Source organism: Mytilus californianus, unplaced genomic scaffold (genome assembly GCF_021869535.1).
Source record: "Mytilus californianus isolate M0D057914Y unplaced genomic scaffold, xbMytCali1.0.p SCAF_2, whole genome shotgun sequence".
Lineage (NCBI taxonomy): Eukaryota > Metazoa > Mollusca > Bivalvia > Mytilida > Mytilidae > Mytilus > Mytilus californianus.
In genome coordinates this window covers 132,732,281-132,754,625 of record NW_026262668.1, presented here as the reverse complement: position 1 = coordinate 132,754,625, position 22,345 = coordinate 132,732,281, and the positions used below count along the sequence as shown (strand labels likewise).

General features: G+C 32.4%; 1 protein-coding gene across 5 annotated transcripts in view; it reads left to right on the top strand.

Moving 5' to 3' along the window:
- Nucleotides 1-22,345, top strand: part of LOC127731072 (deleted in lung and esophageal cancer protein 1-like) — a 42,774-nt gene that overhangs the window by 2,465 nt on the left and 17,964 nt on the right. For 3 of the 5 annotated variants that reach the window (XM_052239932.1, XM_052239931.1, XM_052239930.1), the window contains exons 2-26: nt 160-391; nt 990-1,143; nt 3,604-3,714; nt 3,944-4,134; nt 5,473-5,690; nt 6,373-6,454; nt 7,161-7,248; nt 7,773-7,946; nt 8,504-8,637; nt 9,103-9,153; nt 9,746-9,929; nt 10,787-10,949; nt 11,936-12,119; nt 13,420-13,576; nt 13,923-14,062; nt 14,317-14,410; nt 15,073-15,203; nt 15,889-16,047; nt 16,371-16,513; nt 17,482-17,635; nt 17,915-18,025; nt 18,573-18,703; nt 19,348-19,509; nt 20,149-20,225; nt 20,474-20,625. In XM_052239932.1, coding sequence (XP_052095892.1) covers nt 161-391; nt 990-1,143; nt 3,604-3,714; nt 3,944-4,134; nt 5,473-5,690; nt 6,373-6,454; nt 7,161-7,248; nt 7,773-7,946; nt 8,504-8,637; nt 9,103-9,153; nt 9,746-9,929; nt 10,787-10,949; nt 11,936-12,119; nt 13,420-13,576; nt 13,923-14,062; nt 14,317-14,410; nt 15,073-15,203; nt 15,889-16,047; nt 16,371-16,513; nt 17,482-17,635; nt 17,915-18,025; nt 18,573-18,703; nt 19,348-19,509; nt 20,149-20,225; nt 20,474-20,625 — 3,576 coding nt within the window. In that variant the 5' untranslated portion in view covers nt 160. The remainder of the gene's footprint in view (nt 1-159; nt 392-989; nt 1,144-3,603; nt 3,715-3,943; nt 4,135-5,472; nt 5,691-6,372; nt 6,455-7,160; nt 7,249-7,772; nt 7,947-8,503; nt 8,638-9,102; nt 9,154-9,745; nt 9,930-10,786; nt 10,950-11,935; nt 12,120-13,419; nt 13,577-13,922; nt 14,063-14,316; nt 14,411-15,072; nt 15,204-15,888; nt 16,048-16,370; nt 16,514-17,481; nt 17,636-17,914; nt 18,026-18,572; nt 18,704-19,347; nt 19,510-20,148; nt 20,226-20,473; nt 20,626-22,345) is intronic. The other 2 variants (XM_052239935.1, XM_052239934.1) reach the window with 1 other exon arrangement.

Sequence of the window (22,345 nt, the reverse complement as noted above, 5' to 3'; positions counted from 1 at the left end):
AATTTACATATATACAACTGAATTTTTTTCTTCTATTGATATGTTCGATTTCCCTAACTTAATACAAACCTTAACTTTACCTTAAGTGTGAATCATAATCTTCATTATGACAGTTTACATTTGTATAAATTATTTTTATTTTTTTCTGTATTTCAACAGAATGGCAAGCATGAAAGTTCAAGGCAATATAACAGCTAGAGGAGAGGAGCCTCCCATGTTTCTCCAGAGGCCCTCTACAGGAAAATCACAAGATGTTCGTCACATCTTGACCAGGACATTTAGAGACTTATATACCAGGGATGCCATAGGGCCAGAAACTGTTCGTAATCTGAATGTGTCTAAAGGTGGTGATGATCCTTATCATGAGAGATATGTAGAGTCACTACAAAAGGTATTGTGTAAAAATTGTCACAATTTTCTAAAATATGTAGTAGCATAAAAGTAAAACAGATTTTTCAGTGACATAAAATATCCTTTATGGAACTATTTTTAAAGGAAAATGATTCTTTTTTAAAATAGAAAATTTTGAATTGACATAAATGAGGGTAGGAATAGGGAATATTGTGATACAGTTTCTTCATAATATATATGTTCAAACATACTTCCTGGGTGAAATCAAAAGTAGATATATATGGACAAAACAATTGATTGACAGATTGTAGAAAATGTGTAACAGTAAAGATGCCACCATTTCATCATTGTGTATGCGTTCATCAAATACTGTCTTTTGATCTGTTCTGTTAGGCTTTATCTCTGTAACAACTCAATAAGGCATCACAATATCATATTAACATTTACATAAATACATGTAATTGAAAAGAAAGGATATGATATGATAAATTGCTGACAATTTGACTAAAATGCAGAAACAATTCATACAAGATACAGATAACAAAGGGAATATAATATTTGAAATAAGCAGCCATCAAATCAATCAGTTATTTAATTCCAAAAGAGAAGTTGAATTTATTTTGAATTTTATTCCTTAGGTGTTTGAAGAAAGACAAAGAAGGTTAGATGAAGCAGCAAAGCTGGAGAAACATATCATGCAGGCCCAGGCTAGAGCAATGTCTGCTGATGAAAAGGAACTAAACAGAGTATCTAAAAGTTGTGAAAATTATAATGAATTAGGACTTCCACCAGGTAATTTTGTATGTTCTTGGTATTAGAAGGATATCAATAGAACATATTACTGACCCACTAATTCCAACATTTTGTCACATACTTTAATAAAAAAATTATGTAATGAGTTAAATTTTTCATGGACTTTTGTTTGCCATTCAATTTAATTTGACTTGTCATAATAGAATAGAGAATAGAAAGAGGAAATTGTCATAAGTACATTATACTGTAAATTCAGAAACTGTTACCCTGCACTTATAGGGATTCAAGGGGTCCATGCAAAAATGAAAGATTTTATTTTTGCCATCTGCAAATAACTTCAGTTTTATTTAGAGTTAATTATAGTTGCAGGTTAAAGTTGTTTACCTTTTTTTTAATTCCCAGATGCTTTATTGATAAATGACTAACAATTTTATTTCTTTAATTGAATAAAAGATAATACACATTTTAATTTATTTGGATGTTTTATTTTGTTTTTTTTATAAAGAATTGTCTCTTAGTAATACATATTGATATGAGTAAACAGTACTGTATCTACAGATGATATAAATATGTTTGTAAAATTGAGAATGGAAATGGGGAATATGTCAAAGAGACAACAACCCGACCAAAGAGCAGACAACAGCCGAAGGCCACCAATGGGTCTTCAACGCAGAGAGAAAATTCCGCACCCGGAGGTGGTCCTCAGCTGGCCCCTAAATAAAATTGTGTACTAGTTCAGTGAAAATGGACGTCACACTAAACTCCAAAACATATAAATGACCTAAAATTAAAAAACATACAAAACTAACAAAGGCCAGAGGCTCCTGACTTGGGACAGGCGCAAAAATGCAGCAGGGTTAAACATGTTTTGTGAGATCTCAACCCTCCCCCTATACCTCTAGCAAATGTAGAATAAAGAAACACATAGCAATACGCACAGTAAAACTCAGTTTAAAAGAAGTCCGAGTCCGATGTCAGAATAGGTAACAAAAGAAACTAAGCAAAATGTCAATGATACATAAATGAACAAAGGACTACTAGCAGTTACTGACATGCCAGCTCCAGACCTCAATTAAACTGATTGAAAGATTATGTCTTTATCATATGAAAATCAAGTACAATCCCTCCCGTTAGGGGTTTAGTATCATACCATCATAAAATATATGAGAAGAACATAACCCGTATCATGCCAACAACTGGTTTTAGAATAAATGTGTTTATTTCCGGTGCAAAGACCCTATGAGCAATATTAATACCAAAATATGCAATCCTTAATGACTTGACAACAGTATCTTAACTATATCCTTTCCGAATAAGTCTGTTTAAAGGTTTCGTTAGCTTTTGAGGTAAATGCCGACATTTTTGTGCTTTGTAAAGAATATTACCATAAAATATTGGATGTGAAATACCTGAACGTATAAGATGTCTGCATGTTGATTTATATTTACGAATGATGTCCTTGTACCGATGATAAAATTTAGTAAATGTTTTGACTAGTTTGTGATATTGAAAACCCTGGTGTAATAATTTTTCAGTATACAGAGATTTCTTTCGTTGAAATCAAATACATTGTTACATACACGAGCGAATCAAACAAGTTGAGATATGGCAACAAGGGAACGTCACCATCTAAAAATGGATAATTAACAATAGGAAATGAAAAATCATCTCTTTTATCATAAATTTTGGTATTAAGCTTCCCGTTAAAGATAAAGATATCAAGATCCAGGAAAGGGCAGTGTTCATTGTTAGTATTAGCTTTATTTAAAGTCAGTACGGCAGGATAAATCTCTTTAGTGTACATACTGAAGTAGATATTATTGAGAGCCAATATATCATCTAAATATCTAAAAGTGTTATTAAATTTTTGAATCAGATGTTGTTTCGATGGGTCTTTGCTGATTTTAGTCATAAATTGTAACTCATAACAATACAGAAACAGGTCCGCAATAAGTGGTGCACAGTTAGTCCCCATGTTTACTTGACAAGTTGTATTGAGTGTAATAATTATTTCTCTGCATGCAAATTAAACACATCAATCTAAAAAAAAAAGAATATCGAGGATAATTGGAAGTTTGAATAAGAAGAGTCTTAGAGATGAGGGTTAAATATTAATGAGATTATAGCAACCAAACAATAGAATATAACTAAAAGATAGACATCCTTGAAATCAACATATATTCTAATTTGATTGACAACCTCTAAATAGCCCTGAATCTAGATAGTGTGTAGATAAGTTCAACAGAGCTTTTTCTTTTAGGAGAACATTTTGTGACCCTGCTGAAAATAGAAATTTTGAAATTTATTACACATAATCAGATGTGGTCTAGTTCTATGAAGAATTTAAAAGACTGAAAAACAAAAAATTGTTTTAGTAACTATTAATAACTTTAAGGTCACAATGAAACCCTTACAACTGCTCTCAGAATAGTTGTATGACTGTTTTGTTTTCTGCTGATGACAAAGCCAAATTATAAAAATTTTCTTTTCTTTGTACAGGTAGATCACATTTCAGGTCATGTATTGACACTGATCTATTGAGGAAGAACAAGTTACTGACACCTGAAGATTATGCCACAGAAGAGCCATCAGCAGTGCCCCCACCACCATGTAAGTACGCCACACACTGATTTATTGTTGCTTGCTTATGTTGCAATTATTTATATTCAATATGAGAACACATTTCAATCAGTATAAAAGAAAAACAAAGGATATGGAGTATCCATCCATGACACAAATCAGTACATGTGCAGCAAAAAACACAGTTATTTTATTCATGATGTAACATGTTTATAGGTTTTACTGTTGAGTCTTCAGTATCATTATATATACATTACAGCTCCAAAGATTCCTAGTTATGCTCGAGTAACTGTATCCTCACAACAACATACCAGGATGTCCGAGATGAGGGAACATTCACCATTTCCTCCACAGAGGACTGACTTGGAAGACCTAGAAGGACCAACATTCCTTTCTGAGGATTTCCAGGAGGGAGGACTGGAGTCATCCAGGCCAGATATGGAAGAAGTTGTAAGTGAATAGATGTTTGAATTATTAAAATATATTCTCAATATGTGCACTAAGCATATATCAGTTGTGACATTATGGAGTATACATGTATTTATAAATCAGTTAATGACTTACAAAGATATACCCCAGTTTTTGTGGGGTTCATGTTGCTCAGTCTTTAGTTTTGTAGGGTTCATGTTGCTCAGTCTTTAGTTTTGTGGGGTTCATGTTGCTCAGTCTTTAGTTTTGTGGGGTTCATGTTGCTCAGTCTTTAGTTTTGTGGGTTCATGTTGCTCAGTCTTTAGTTTTGTGGGGTTCATGTTGCTCAGTCTTTAGTTTTGTGGGGTTCATGTTGCTTAGTCTTTAGTTTTGTGTGGTTCATGTTGCTCAGTCTTTAGTTTTGTGGGGTTCATGTTACTTAGTCTTTAGTTTTTGTGGGGTTCATGTTACTTAGTCTTTAGTTTTTGTGGGGTTCATGTTGCTCAGTCTTTAGTTTTGTGGGTTCATGTTGCTCAGTCTTTAGTTTTTGTGGGTTCATGTTGCTCAGTCTTTAGCTTTTTGTGGGATTCATGTTGCTCAGTCTTTAGTTTTGTGGGGTTCATGGTGCTCAGTCTTTAGTTTTGTGGGGTTTGTGTTGCTCAGTCTTTAGTTTTGTGGGGTTCATGTTGCTCAGTCTTAAGTTTTGTGGGGTTCATGTTGCTCAGTCTTTAGTTTTGTGGGGTTCATGTTGCTCAGTCTTTAGTTTTTGTGGGTTCATGTTGCTCAGTCTTTAGTTTTGTGGCTCATGTTGCTCAGTCTTTAGTTTTTGTGGGTTCATGTTGCTCAATCTTTAGTTTTGTGGGTTCATGTTGCTCAGTCCATCAACAAAGTTGCGAAAGCCGGTATCTCAATCTGAGACTTCAATCTTTCTATGTGGCTTTCAACAATTTGTTAAAGTTTGTGGATTAGGTCAGTTTTAAGGGAACCACTGATGGTATGTCAATGATGTTTAGTATGTAGTTGAAGTAGCATTGGCATATCTCATTTCCATGGAGATTATTTGGCCTGGAACCTTCAATCATGGTTCATTGACTTTGGATGTTTTGCATAGTTTACATGTTAAAGTATTGACATTTTAATATCAGTATTTGCATTTTACTATCAAAATTACATACAGGCAAGACACATCTTTGTGTCAATAGTTTATTAATAATCATGTAATAAAGTTTGTGACTAAATATTTTCTTTTCTAATAAAAATCTATATTTTATATTTAAGCCATATATTCAATTTATATTTTGTGAATTGTGCATTTATTTTTCATTTTTTAAATTAAAATGATATGCTTTTGAAATAGAAGTAAAATGATATCTTATTCAGACAAGGACAAAAAGAGAGCATGGATGGAAGATATATATGTCAGAGGAACAAAGGGAACAGGACAGACAGGATCTGGCTACCTTACAGTCTAAAGTCAATTATAAGAGAAATCCACGCTTTGTACCTCCATCAGCAACACCTGGTGGTAGAACTTTAATCAAGGGGTATAACCCTGTCTCCAAACAAGTTGGCATTAAACCAGATCTTGGGGATGAAAAGTAAGTTATGAATTTATGAAATTTATGAAAACCAGAATCTCTTTTCCTGCTGTCGAAAAAAAAAGAATAAGTAAAACTGTCATGTTATCTCTACTTACTGAACAAAAAATACTATTGCTATACTGTGGAATCATTATTTTCGTGGATTGAGGAAAAATTGTACATGCATGGATATTTGATTGTGAGGTTTTGCCAAGGTCTGCATACAAGCCTATAGAAAATTTGTACGTCGCTTATAATTTAAATTTGTGTTTCACCTTTACCCACAGAATCCACAATTTTTTTTATCCACGAATGATATTGAATCCACAGTACTTTTACTATTCCACAGGACGAAATATGATTTCTTTGTAATGTCCTGGTTATGAAGTTATTTACATGTTAATCTTTAGCTATATCATTAATATTTAGGAGTTTTTTTATCATTTGTTTTAATTGCTTTTATTAAAATTGTAAATTAGGCTATACTATTTATTAGCCCTCAACAGGAGAGAAGACAACATAGCAAAATTCACAAATCAAGTAATTCATACAGTGTCAGTAATTAAATACAGGAATATTATCAACAGTATCATGTAAAAAAAGTTCAAATGTTATTTTGAAGCTTTTAATTCAAAGTCTTGAAATTAGAAAATTGATATGAAGCTTAATGAAGGCAAAACTTTATTTGAATATATTTTAGGAAAAAGGAGCCATCACTGATCTTCTTGTTATCACCACCTATTGTAAAGTTTACAAATTACAAGTCTGGACAGGTGTATGAAGTAAGTCATAACATTGCTACTGATATTAATCATTCATATATGAAAAAAAAGGGGGTCTATTATAATTGATATTAGATCACTTAATGATTTAGTATTATAAACAAATTAATAATGATAAGTTAAAGGAACTGATTCACATTGAAAAGTAGTTGGTTCACTAACGCATAATTTGGCAAATTAACAGTGCACTACCCCTCACCTGCAAATTTTTTTGCTGAAATATATACCATTTTAACTTTTCAATCAAAATTTCAATGGCAAGAGTTGGCGCCACGTATGAAATCATGATCAAAGGTTGAAAAATGTTAAACATTCCTAGAAAAATGGATTAAATGAAATCTATCCTTTTTTCAGGCTAATGTATTTGTAAATATGAAGCTATTAATATACAATTATTCTTATCATACTTACAAAAATTATGCATTTAGCAATACATGCACAAAGGATTCACTCACACAACTGAATTTAAAAAAAATTCAACTTAAACACGGCTATTTATTGGGGGTTACTGGCTCTACTCCTTTATAGGTGAGCTTCAAGAATATTCCAGCAATTTTTATTTTACCTCCCATTACAGGAAATTGCTGTCTGAAAAAAAAATGTTAAAAGTCACTGATGACAATTTTTCACTTTTTCAATGTCATTAGGTGAATTGGTTTGAATTAAGGTCACAGTAAAGTCCTTATGTGACATATTGTATTTACAGTTGACCTTGGAACTTAAGAATGTATCAGCAGTGTTAAGACAGTGTAGAGCATTACCACCAACAACATCTTACTTCTCTGTGGGACTTGGTAAGTCATAGCTTACCTGTATATTGTTTGTTTTACAAGTCATTGTTAAGTTCAATGTGTTTGTTCTTAATTTAAGATACCTGTAATAGAATGTATGTGATTTGAATTGTTTTTACCATTCATATTAAACTGAACAAGGAATAGTAGATAGATAATACATTGTTTTGCTGCAATATGATTTTTACACTAGAATGAAGTTCATACATGTTTTCAGTTTAAAGAACACCATAATTTTTATTTACTATTACAAATAACATTTGTTGTCATATTATGGAATAAAGTTTCCCATTGTCAGTTAGCCGTGGTCATATCATACTCTTAATAACAAGCCCTAAAGTATTTTTAACTGATTTAAACGAGAGAAAAAAATAGAATAAACCAAAATTGCTAAACATGACAGATACAATATATCATTTACACTAAACCAGGAAAACTCAAACACATTAATAAAGGCTCCCCTCCATTTTTTTTTTGTTATATTTCAAGTGACTGTTAAAGAGAGATTGTTAATTATATGTTTACAGGTCAGTTCCCAGGAGAGCATGGATTGGTAGCTCCTGGAATGAGTTGTCACTATGCTATAAGGTTTGCCCCAGACTCGTTAAAGGACTATGATGATGAGATCAGAATTCAGACCCAGTCATCAGCACCAATTATAGTCCCACTTCAAGGAAGAAGAGAACCTCCAAAGATTACTTGTATGTACATTACGTCAGCTATAAGTCCCAATGTTTTTTGCAAATTGAAAGCCATTTACACAATACAGAATGTTCATGCTCATCTTTTCAGCAGCAAAGTTTTTTAACATAAGAGACTGAAAACAACAAACAAACTATAAACATTTGTAAGATTTCATCAGATTTTAACATGTTTATTCTGTAGGAGTACATGTATATGAGAAGTAGACTGCTGTACCAAAATATCAGCTTAAGGTGCTGAATATATCAAACTTTGTAATATAATGATAAAACTCTTCTAAATCTGTGTAATTTAAATGTTACTGTTAAAGCACTTACTTTATTACTTATGTATGTCTACAGTTGTATATGTTGGACTTATTGTTTTACTCAGGTATAGGCACTGTAAAGATCAGTTGATGTCTGTCTACAGTAAACCTTGTATATGTTGGACTTATGTTATACTCAGGTATAGGTGTTGTAAAGATCAGTTTGTTATAACCATAGTATTTAGTGACTTTTAGTTCCTTTTGTAATAAATTTAGCTACTATTAAATGATTTATTGGTTTATTTATAGTACCAAAGGTATTAGATGTTGGTTACTGTCTAGTGGGTGGCTACCACGTGGCACAGTTTATCGTTAAGAACCATGGCGGTAATGGAAGATTTTGTGTATTGAACAGAAACTCATGGCCAGCACATAATTTTAAGGTTAGTTCATCATTTTCATATCAATCCAGATATTCTTTACTTAAGTTTAGTAGATTAGTAGATTACATAAAATAAAGCAATAAAGTAATTAAGTACATTGTTTTAGTTGTACTTTAGTTAAGTGTATATATAGAATTTAAGTCATTTATATCTATTTTCAGGTAAATTAAGAACTCATTGTAAAAGTATTTTAATTAATTATAATTCAAATGGATGATTCCTTGATAATTCAATTTATTGTTTATTTTATTTTCCAATGAATTTTTTTATTCATACATCTGTATTCATATGAAAAATTCATGTTTTATGGGAATTTATATATGTCATCAAGTCTCATTGTCCAAAGTTTAACATTGGTTTTATTGGTATAATCTTTAGAATATGTTTTTATAGATATTTGAGATCTTTAACAATTTTGCTGTTCTATTTTATGTTTATCCATTTAATCACTTGGTCATTTTGTAGCAAATAAATTCATGGGTTTTTGGTCATAAGAAGTTTGGTAGCTCTAAATCTGTAAGTTAATGTTGTGATTAGAGGAAACTATCACATAGTATCGTGGGCTACAGTAAAAACATGCTTTGACTTGCCACACTGGAATGATTTTACCTGCTGCACTTACCTTGCATGATGTGCTGGTAGTTTTAAGTTTGGAGAATTGTTTAAGCATGTTTTACACAAGGGTGTCAACCATACACTATTATTTATGTGGAAAGGGAAAATCCCACTTTTCCTCGAATTATATATATGCACTAACACCATGTAATTATTTCATTAGATTTACATATGAAACTGTTATTTGCTCTAAGTGGACATGAAAATATCAATTAAAATGTAATCAACAAAAATTTTATTTAACTAACTAACCAGTATTTTAACTGATCTTTTACTGCATTAACCAGTTTAACCCATATCACCTTCTTCCAATCAAGGTATTGGGACTGACTGTGGAGAAACATAAATATATTTTGTTGAAACAGGGCACAGTATGTTATTATCAGCATAACAGTTTGTGTTTGTAGGAATGTCTTATTAAAACAAAACTTGAAATATTTATAGAAAAAAATAATGGAAATTGTTTTTATATATTAATGAATGTGTTTTACAGTCTGTGGTAACAAATGGTGCAGTAGCCATGCCACCATTTAATGTGAGGCCGTCCGTTGTAGAGTTGATGAAGGGAGAGAGTGGGGTAATTGAGGTTATCTTCAGTCCTAAGTCTGTCAGAAACTTCACACAAGAAATGACATTAGTCTGTGACAACTGCAATGTTCAACATTTTACACTACAAGGTAAGTGTTCCTTTACAATAAACATGTTCATAATTCAAATAAAAACATGAGGGGGATATGTAATATTAAGGACATAAATGCATAAACATTTTTTTTCTTTAACTGGTTTATTCTCATACTGTGTAGTCAGATAATGTGGGGAAATGATGTAGACTACCAATCATCACAAGTTATTGACATATATCACTTGCTATTTAGGTGTCAAACCACCAATTAAAAATCCCTATCTGTTCCACCAAATTTTGCAATTTTTACAGCTTTCTAAATATTTTACCTTAAGTTTAACTTCATAGAAACCAGGTATATCCTGAATCGTACAGGTATCACCTTTCTACATGCCAATTTTCAACATACCTTTAAAATCTTATAAGAAAGATGAGACCTCCCCAACTGAGGTACCACTAAAAATAACCCCTGGTTTTCTGGAAATCTTAAATTAGTATACTATGGAGCGCATTAATCCTCAATGTTTAATGCAAATTCATAGACAAGTAAATTTTGGCTCAAAATGGTCTTAATATATTTCTCTTTCACCAAAAGTTTCATTTCTGCATTTTTGTTGGTTAGTTTAAGTAAACAATGACATCAAATGCACTATTTTTTGTTAGAGTAGGCCTACTTTTACATACGTTCTAAATTGGAGGGAGTAATTGGTGGTTTGACACCTTTAGGACACCTAAATTTTGCATATGTTTGGAGTATTTCTCAGACGAGTGATGCCACATTGTGTTAATAATACTACAGTGTTAAAATAATGGTGGCTTTATATACTGAAAGATGCACAGAGGAGAATGATCAATCAGACACGTGATATATAGATGTATTGGTAATTTGCGTAATTTTATACCTTTTGACAGGAGAGTCTCAGAAAGCTGGTGTTGAGTTGGTATCAGTAGAAAGAGGAACATCAGATCCTGTACCAGGAGAGTTAACAGACAATACTGCCCAACACCTGATAAGATTTGATGATCTCAACCCATTTACATACACTGATAGAGCCATCATTGTTAAAAATCCTACGTAAGTTCTTCATTACACTGCATGAAGACCCATTTACATATTCTCACAGAGCCAACATTGATACATCCTTGATATGAATTGTATGTTATGTCACCCCCGTACTAACTCATATGACTCTGGCAAACTGATATACATTCAAAGTTAATAAAATTATTGAACAAGCATTTTCCATTTGAAACTATTGTCATCTTTCTTTCAAAATTTGTTGAACTGAATGTTAGAGGATTTACAAACTTTATGTTATTGTAATAATACTTTAAAACATTATGTGTAACAGTCTAACTGTTGACATTAAAACGTTATGTGTAACTGTGTAACTGTCCACATTAAAACGTTATGTGTAACTGTGGTAACTGTCTACATTAAAACGTTATGTGTAACAGTGTACCTTTCCACATTAAAACGTTGTGTGTAACTTTCCACATTAAAATGTTATGTGTAACTGTGTAACTGTCCACATTAAAATGTTATGTGTAACTGTCGACATTAAAACGTTGTGTGTAACTGTCCACATTAAATTGTTATGTGTAACTGTGTAACTGTCCACATTAAAATGTTATTTGTAACTGTGTAACTGTCCACATTAAAATGTTATGTGTAACTGTCGACATTAAAACGTTGTGTGTAACTGTCCACATTAAAATGTTATGTGTAACTGCATGTGTAACTGTCCACATTAAAATGTTATGTGTAACTGCATGTGTAACTGTCCACATTAAAACATTATGAGTTACAGTGTACCTGTCCACATTAAAAGGTTATGTGTAACTACCAACATTAAAACAACAATTAGTAACTGTGTAAAGGGTCGCTAGTACATTTATCACAGAGGGATTGATCCTTTCGGGACAGCTAACAAAATGAAAAATATGGATTAAGATTATTTTTGATAACAAACAACTTTTGATTTTATCAGCTTTTGATTAACTCAGATTGGTTGAAGTGTTTCAAAATATTTTTTAAATGAAGCAAAATCTTTTTTACAGAAATGTGTCATTACCATTCCAATGGAATATCTATAAACCTGATATGTCTGACCCAGAGGAGATGGAGGGTAGGAAGATAGACAGGGTACCAGATGTAGATTCTGTCTTCAGTGTTCATCCTCCTAATGGTACACTACCTCCAGCTGGACAGATAGAATTCAAAATAACATTTGCCCCACCCATTGTAAGTATTGGACAGATAGAATTCAAAATAACATTTGCTCCACCCATTGTAAATGTTGTACAGATAGATTTCAAAATAACATTTGCTCCGCCCATAGTAAGTATTGGACAAATAGATTTCAAAATAACATTTCCTCCGCCCATAGTAAGTATTGGACAAATAGAATTCAAAATAACATTTGCTCTGGCCATTGGAAGTGTTGTACAGATAGATTTCAAAATAACATTTGCTCCGCCCATAATAAGTATTAGACAAATAGAATTCAAAATAACATTTGCCATGCCCATTGTAAGAATTGGACAAACAGAATTTAAAATAACATTTGCTCCACCCATTGTAAGAGTTGGACAGCTAAAAGGTAGGAGGGGGTCCTGATCCCGAAATCCCGGGCTTAAAAACATGGAATCCCGATGTCCCGAATTTAAAAAAATTTAAATCCCGACATCCCGAAATTCGAAAAAAGAATTCCCGGATCCCGAAAGGATCAATCCCGAAATCCCGAGCTTAAAACACCCGATCCCGGAGTCCCGATAAAGGTCCTACCCCCCCACCCATTGTAAGTATTGGACAAACAGATTTCAAAATAACATTTGCCCCGCCCATTTTGATTATTGGACAGATAAAATTCAAAATAATATTTGCTCCACCCATTGTAAGTATTGGACAGATAGAATTCAGAATAATATTTGCTCCACCTGATGCAAGTATTAGATAAATAGAATTCCAAATAATATGGATACAGGACGCTCATATATATTTTATTGTTTTGGGATTGGTGGCACATTTGAAATTTAATGTTAAAAAAATTATTTATGTCTTGCGACTAAATATTGTGCCGTAATAAAATATGGTTACTTTGAATTCGTTTGTGAAAAGCCTGCTTATTACATGTACTAAACAATTAACTAGGTAACTAAAGGATGGGTATATACCTAAAGTTCTTTAACTATTACATCAACTAAAATAAATTAAGGACTGTTCTAGGGGGGTGGGTGGTTCAGAAGGTACTTCTATTAAAATTTGATGGGTGATGGTTAGTTTAAAAAGATAGCCTAAAGAAATTATAGAAAATAATCGAATTGAAATTATATGCATGGCCCTCAAACCCCTCCCCCCTCCTTTATATTTAATTCTTGAACAGCCCTAAAGTAAAAAAGGATGTATGCACAGAATTTTTAATTTTTTTCTGACATGCAATACCAACTTTGTTAAAAATCAGTGAAGAATCTTGTAATGGGTTAAAGGAAATTTTTTTATTGCATACTTTTTCAAATGTACCATAACTTCCATAATTTTCCAGGTGAATGAGTTCCACAGTGTATTGCACATGCAGTTACAACAAGTTCCTCCCTTCAGTGAGGGTGGATCTGCTAAATCATCAAAGGCAGGTAGCTCTGAACATGGGGATGATGAAAACTTTGATGACAGTGTTTCAGAAATAATCTTGAATACAGATGGTAAGATAAAGACTTTTCTCAATAGTTTTTCTTCTTATTTTATATTTTTAGTTACAGCTTTTGTAGAAAACAATGAGAACTTACAGTGCAATTTTATAATTTTAGATTAATTATTGATTCAGCAAATGCATTTTTCTGTGTAAAATATTAATTGTAAGATTTGAAAATAATTTTCTTCATTAAGGAAAGATACAAGGTCTTTGTGTATAAAGATATCCTGGTATACTAATGCACATGTATGTAATTAAACGTCCAGAGTGTGTGTATTCATGATTTTGGTGAAATATGAAAGAGATAAATATTCCACTGAAGGAAAATATTTAACGTGAATGTTATCTAATTTCAGTGAAAGAGAGTAGAGATTACACAGCATTAGAAATAGAAGTGAAGGGGAACAGTATTCCACTGAATGTTGTTCTTCATCCTTATGCTATTCATATACCAGGTCAAAACTTGGTGGGAACTACTGTCAAAAAACTATTTGCTGTAAGTTTATCAGGAAAGAAACTTGTCTCAATTTACTCTAAAACATATCGATGGAAACTTTTGATCATCTATTTACTATAGTTTGAAAAAAATCCATATTTCAGCTTCAGGTCAAAGGTATTCAAGGTTATATTTCTGATTTATTCATTTTGATATTTTAATATGGTTTGAGATAATTATATTAAACAGTAGAATTTTAATTGGGTAATCATTAGATCATTGCCTTTTTGTAAAGATGGATTTTTACTCTGCAGATGGCCAATCACAGCAGATCAACAATAACTTTTACATGGCAGCCATGTAACGAAAAACATATATTAGAAGTGGAGCCGCCTTTTGGGGAACTTGGTATGAACTTAAATCTATTTATCTTATTTATACATCTTCAATAACAATGTCATTACAAATGTTTGAATGATGTTTTAAAATATTTTCTTATTATTATCCTTATTAATTAGCTGTCTGTACATTTTCTGTTTCATGAAATATCTTCATACTAACTGCCAGAGCTCACCTTAAATAATTCACCTGTTGTTTAGAGATTAAAATTGGAGTAATCCAAATTCTTCTGGAAATACTTCTGTTACAAAATGATTTTTAAAAATAGATTATGATAAAAGAAACAAGAGTTAGGTCTTGATATACTTATTGTTCTAGATCTTTTTTTTATTTGGGAAAGATAGCTATAGACTATGGTGTATACATTCATGCCAAAAAAAATCTCTGCATAAACTTGACAAGAGGGAAAGGAACAGTGGTTGTATTGCTGTTCTTCATCCCAAAGGTACATTTAGGTTTGCAATAGAAAGCAAAAGCTGTAAACTTACTGTTAATTCTAGAACTATTTGAGAAGAAATCTTTTCTAGATACTACACATGTGCATTGAAGAATCTAGATGCTACACATGTGCATTGCAGAATATAGATGCTTAAATGTAAAATGGTGAGCATTGAAAAGTCATTAGATTAATGAACTAATTAATGTACTTGATCTATAAATTTCTCATACAGATCCTGGAATGGCTATGGATATGGAGATCAGTATTACTGGTGCTGAACCTGGTAAAGTCATCGACAATCTCTACTGTTATGTCATGAATCTGGACGAACCATTACATCTTCATGTGGAGGCTGATTTCAAAGTAATATTTTATGGGGTCAAATAAGTAATATACTGTATTCATCTATAAAACAGCTGTAAATTATAATGTGACAGTGTTAAACTAGAGCAGTAATACATGATCATTTAGAGGTGCAAATGGATTTTTCTAGGTCTGTTTGATTTCATGCTATAGGTTAAAAAAATATGTTAATCATTGTTTTTACCTGTATAATATTGACTTTTGTGGATTGAATCAGTCAATGAAATGGTTCACCCTTGTAGCTTTTTCAATGTTGACATTCTTTTCCTTTTAATAGCTGAGCAGGCCTAGTACATACATACATCAGCGATGTTTTTGAGCTTATTTTGACAAATTTGGCCCAAATTGACTCATTAAAGTGATTATAACGCAATATTATTTTAAAATTCCGCTTTTATTAATAATCGAAACAAAAAGAATTGTATTTTAATTTTTTGTCTAAATCGTAGCTAATGCCCCTTAAAGGTAAGAATCTTATCTGTCAGCCAGTTTGACTTTTGAAAAAGCAGCAAAAATTCTTATTACACTGCGAGTACATACTGACATAGGGAAAAGGTAATTATTGTTTTGATTGTGACTGAAAACTTTAAAAGAGTTTATTTTGCTGTTCTTAAAATTCATTTAAACTACCGATATAACAATTTCTACACTTTTATGATTGAACCAACTTCTGTGTAATTTTCAGGGACCAGAGCTACGCATTGAAGAGCCTGATATAAATTTTGGACTGATTCGACTAGGCCAGAGTATTACAAAGGAAATAACACTGATGAATATGTCACAGATTATTACCAAATGGAGCATACAAGATAGTCCTGTGTTCTCATCATCTGACGATCCAATGGCAAGTTGTTCACAGATTGGCTTATAATTCTCATTCATAAATCAGAGATTCTTGTTTAAAGAGTTGATGAAAGTTTGCTGCTTTTCTATTAAGTAAAGATGTAACTTGGAATACAGGGTTTTAGACCTACAATGCGGAAAAATCATTTTGTAGTATATTTATGTTTTTATCAACTTACTACCTTAACTTCATACAACAGTAATTAAAAATGCTTTCATTTTATATTTCTTGAATAGATACAAGTTACCTGTTGAAAATGTTACAAAATTTCATCTTAGGAAGCTGTTTCTGTTTTAACAAATTCCTTAATTGTATGTTTTTAGGCTGTAAGTGAGTTTACGTTTACACCGGCAAGTGGAGAGGTTCAACCATTAGCTAAGCTGAAAGTGTCTATCAAATTCACTCCAACAGCTATCAAGTCAGTCAAGAGAGTTTTTGAAGTTACTGTTGAGGACGGAAATGAATGGTAAACTATTTAATAAAACCTTATACATAGTACACTAAAGGCAACACATGGTTTTGTATAAATCTATAGTATATGATCTAACACATTATCTGCAGAATTTTAAAACATTTAAAGTGCTTAAATAAGTTGGTTTTAGAAAAGCTTACCTACTATCTGTACACAGAACACATTAAATAACAACTCTTTAAACAATTAAACATGTTAATAAATTACATACTTTGTCAAGCATCTGATGTAACAGTAATTTACAATATTTAAATGTATGCATGCTTAGTAAATATTCCAGTGATTTAAAATTTTGTGAATCATAATACAAATACTAAGCATGAATCATTAATAAAGATATATAAATAGTAAAATCATGTGAAATACAGTCAAACCTGTCTGAACAATCACCTCATTTCAGCGGTCACCTGCCTCTAATGGTCACTTTCAGAACCTCCCAAACGTTTTCTCTATATAATTCAACTCGTCTCAGCGCTCACCTGATTTCCACATGAAATCCTCATTTCAACTTTTTATTACGGTCATTTTAATGTTTCAACTATCATAATAATTATGACTAAATCAGTATCGAGGTCAAAATGAGAGTCGAAACCCATAAGAATTCCCTCAGTTCCACTAGTTTCAATTTCCATTGAAAACCGTATCAACGACTTATTTCTCCACGAATATTAACATACTTTAAATTTTTCTTCAAATTAACAGCACCGAAATCTGCAAATTTTAATTTACTGCTCACAAGTACGATAACTCTACTGATTGAAAAAACAATTTGTCCTGATCCCAGGTACGAGCCATGTTGGAATTAGAATTTTTTGGAACCTCGTTTAAAAGGTCAACTCTCTTGAGCAGTGACTTTTGATAATTCCAAAGAGTGACGGTTAAATACAGGTTTGACTGTACATTTATTTAAGAATTTTTTTTAGAGAGATTTCTGTTCTTGGATTTATATATAAATTTTTTAGTAACATATCTGCCATTGGAGAAGTACAGTCACCTATGGTATGTCTGTCATCTTGTGAGATTTGCATGGAAGATGTTTACAAACAGGTACCAGTAAGGTACCAGGCTGTTCTTGTTAACCAAACACTTCTTGCTACAGAGTTTAAATGGGGTCAGGTGAGTACACATAAAATGTTTTGCTTACATATTTATATGTCTTTTGCTTTGGAAGAAAAGTTTAAAATCAAATTTCAAATTTTGTAATGGTTTACTATTTATTTTTTTATGAATGTCAAGTCAATCCCTAGACTATGAATTCAAATGCAGTTTACACAGAATTGATTTGACTGAAGTAAAATATTTTATAGACTGCTGAAGGGCAAAAGTTATTTGTCATTTAAGATAATGTCTGTTTGCTTTATTCATCCTTTGTAGTTAATGTTGTACTTATTTCAGGTTGAAGGAGAGCATGCCAAAGACTGTGAAATTGAGCTTGACCCAATGAAAGGTTGTATAAATCCCAGGGAAGAGAAAGCCATCACTGTAAACTTTAGAGCTGTTAGGAGTGTAAGTACCAAATTTCTGTCATGTGGTATCCTCAGTTTTTTTACACCAAATTTCGAATTGCCAGAAAGCAGTCAGATTATACAGTATTAAGAAATAAGAGAAAATGTTGATTCCACCGGTTTTTGCTTACATTTGCCGCCATGTTTTTTTTTACCTAGTAGAGAGCTAGCATTTCCTTCCAAATTCTTAAATTGCTTTAATCATTTGTTTTAGTGATATTATTATGCAATTTTGATAAAAAAAAATAAAGTATTGCCTAATAACTGTTAAGATCTTAAGCTTTAGTACAAATTTCTTGTTTTCAAAAGAACGGACATGTGACTTTTTTTTCTATGAATTACAAACAGTGTTCCAAATGATATGCCAGAATGAATTGTCACCAGACAAGGATCCAGAGCCATATTGTTATCTAAATTATCTTCCCTTAAAGTTCAGCATCATGGCAGCATATTGTCAATGAAAATAGCCATTGTCAAACACTGAGCAATTGGGTTCTTTATTTTTAAAGCATAAAGAGTATTGTACAATGGAAATATTTTATTTTTAGGGAGAGTTTTCAGACCTTAGAATACCATGCTTTGTTGAAGGGATAGAATCTCCACTATATCTAGGTCTATTTGCTGATGTTAAAGGACTATCAGCTTCATACAGAATGTCAACAGATGGAAATAATCCTCGGTAAGTTCCTTACTAAGAGCATGAAATGCCCCTTCCACGGTATCTAGATTTATTTGATGTTGTTTAAGGATTCCCAACTTCATACAGAATGTCAACAGAGTCCACTTTATCTAGGTTTATACTGCAATTTTCTATTTGAGCAATCAAAAAGAAACTAAATTTTTTTTGTGAAACCTATGAATATATATATTTGGGTCTCTTTCTTCCATCAAAGTCAGAAAATCATCACATCTTTACGGAATACTTCATCTTACCTTTTAGGATTTCAATATGAACAAACTGATATAAATATAAAAAGATTAATTGTAAACCATGTGAGCTAGTTTATATCTCACAAGAGAGTAACTCACATTTTCAAAACTTCCATATGATTTTACCCCCCAAAAAATGAAATGGTAATGTTAACTGTAAGGAAATGATTACACATATTTAAAATTATTTGATGGCTTTTATTTTTGTGGTACCTATGTTCATGAATTCCAGATATTTCATATTGGAAATCCTTAAACCTTTTCATAGGTTCAGCCAATGTCAAATTCCAGGGTGAATAAATATTGTATCCTACCATATTTGATGATCATATTGAATGTATAGACTTATTACAATGGTAGAGCCCAGCATTGATTGTTAAACTTTTTTTTCAGATGTGCAGAGAAGCTAGACTTCGGTGAAGTGTTGATTGGTACAACCCCTAAGTTATATCTCCATATTAGTAATGAGTCTGCTATCTCTGCCCATTATAGTATTAGTGCAGACTACTTCATTGCCAAACCTCCGACACCTCCTCAAGACAAAGCTAATAGAAGGTAATTTACTACTTATATGAATCGAATTATTAGTTTACCAGTTAACTTATTTTCAATGTGCACCAGGTCAGCAATTGTTATACAAGGGAGATCAAGGGAATCTGGATAAGTGGAATTTGTTGGGACATAACTATTTGAATATCTGAGGCAGCAAGTAACATGATGTTTACAGTATTGTACCTTATATTGTCAACCTGGTATCTTAATGCTCAAATGAGTTTATATTCCAACCCTTCAAATCGATAATTATATTTTTTTTAATAAAAACATGACAGTACACATGTATTGTATATAATGATAAGTTACTGTATTATAAATTATGAGAATACTTGTGTAATAAAACAGTTGATAAGAGATGAATGTATTCTTACATTTGTTGCAATGGATAACCATGATTTCCCAGTCAAATCAAAAATCTAAATTTCACTCCTCTGACATCATACAATATTTGAATTACTACTACAGTTCAGAGCTGGGCAGCATGAAACATGGCATTCATCATTTGAACTTTCGTGGATAGTTGTCTCATTGGCAATCATACCACATCTCCTTATTTTTATACATACACAACATATTCAAACATTAACCCTGATTTTCACAGTTATATTTTCTTTAAATTAACTTTCTCTTTTCTTACAGTACAAGGAAGTCATTACTAAACAAAACACCAAATCTCGCAGACCCACTTGCCAAAACATCGGCAAAAGCTAGGGCAGGTTAGTTGTGGTTTATTTATCATATTGTAAGTGTTTTACTTATTCCAGGAAAGATATCAAAATGTCTGTAACTTTCAACAGTCACCATTGTTCTGTAGGTTATGTTAATACATATATAAAGATAATGTGCATCACATGTGGCTCTGCCTAGTAACTACAAGATTTCTGACTTTCAAAATCCGGCTATATTAATATTCCAGGTTGAGGTATTATTTTGGGATGAACTTTTATGCATCTGTTTTTTTTAGATTTATGCCAGGCTATGTTAGTACAAGGACTTGGAGCCTCATTTGTGGCACTACCAGCATCAGGCAAACTTCAGCCATATCGTCAGGAATTGATTGAAATAACAGCTTATAGTGATATGTGGGGATCATATACAGACACAATCAACATCAAGGTAATTACAAAGATAACACAAAAAATAATTTTTGGTCAACTGTCGCATTTTACAGCATAGTGCCATAAATGAGTCAACTTTTTTAATGGATGCCAAAAAGAACTAAAATGTTGAATGAACTTTGAATAAAAACTAACCTCACAATACAAGTTTTATACTTTTAATGCTTTGTTATGCCACCCTTCTGAACAAGAACTTGTCTGCAGCAACGTGGAAGACTTGAATAAAGTCTCTGAATATAAAATAATGGCACTTCTAACCAGGCATGCAATAATTCAGGCTTTAGGTCTTCAACATTACAACTAGATAAAGTCGTTTTTTATTTCATTCATCAGAAGCCATATATTTTCGATTAACCTAAGTCTAGAGATTGTGCAGGCCAGGTAAGTTGCCGTATTTAATTTTGACTCTTCCATCTTCTACAGCCCTCGACCGATGACCGGGTGCATTAATAATCATCTTGAAATAGATAAGGTTCATTGCCAAAATGTTTGGTTACAACTTGCCATAAATATTATCAAGTATTTCTATATACTTATCAGAGTTCATATTACCATTTACCATAGCTAATGTACCAACTTCATTATATATGAGACATCTCCAGACCAAAATTTTAAGATTGGTGGATGGTCTCTGTGCAACTTATCCTAAACATTCTAGTCTCCAAATTTCATTTGATTTCCTCCAAGCTTTAAGTGTACCATCAGGTTTGATCACTATCATCATCTTATCTGTAAATATAACTTTTTCCACTGATTGTTAACAGTCCAATGAAGTCTACTGCTGCACCAAGCAACTCTTTTCTTTTGATTTACAACCCAAAAGCCAATATTCTTCCATACAGAGGGGCCTCGGTGGCCGAGTGGTCTAAGTAGTTACTACTGTAATCACTAGCCAGTCAACAATGAGGTTGTGAGTTCGAACCCCGCTCGTGCGGGTGCACTCCACTCCAATCTTAATTGACTAGGATTGTCAGTTTTCCTATCGAAGGTCGGTGGTTTTCTCCGGGTGCTCCGGCTTCCTCCACCAATAAAAACTGGCCGCCACGAAATAGCCCAAAAGCGGTGCTTAAAAGTGGCGTTAAAACATCAAAAATCAAAAATCAAAATCAAATCTTCCATACAGTTCGTTTTGTTGTACCCTAATGCATGTAATTTTCTTTGGACAGTTCGTCTGGATACTTTTGCAGGTGTACATGTGTTCAATTCATTTGTGATATCCTTTAAGTTAGAATGACAAGACGTATTCACCATCCTTGACAGAATGTTTTCTGCCCGTTTTGTGACAGTTTTTCTCCTTCTGCTTTGAGGCACATATTCTGTACATGTATTACCATGCATCTGCCAATGCTTCAAAAGCCTGGAAATTGTGGATTTACCTTTACCTAAGCTTTTCGCAACACTGCTTCCTTCATGACCCCTTTCAATTATATTTATTATGGCCTCTTTTTGTGTTGTTTGACTATTCTTTCCCATGTTTCACCATTTTTGTTGATATCAACAATGGCTAAACTGCTCTACGATTCTGTTATAAAAATCCAAATTTACAAAGATAAGTTTGAGTAATCCCCCTTCGAACACGTTTTACTGCTTTTACTTTACACAACATCGATAATGACATTCTTAAATTCAGGCAAAGAAAATCATCACCCAACACCATTAAGAAAATTGACTCAATTAAGGCACCATGCAGTACTTTCAAAAAAAGAAAATCTTCTGTA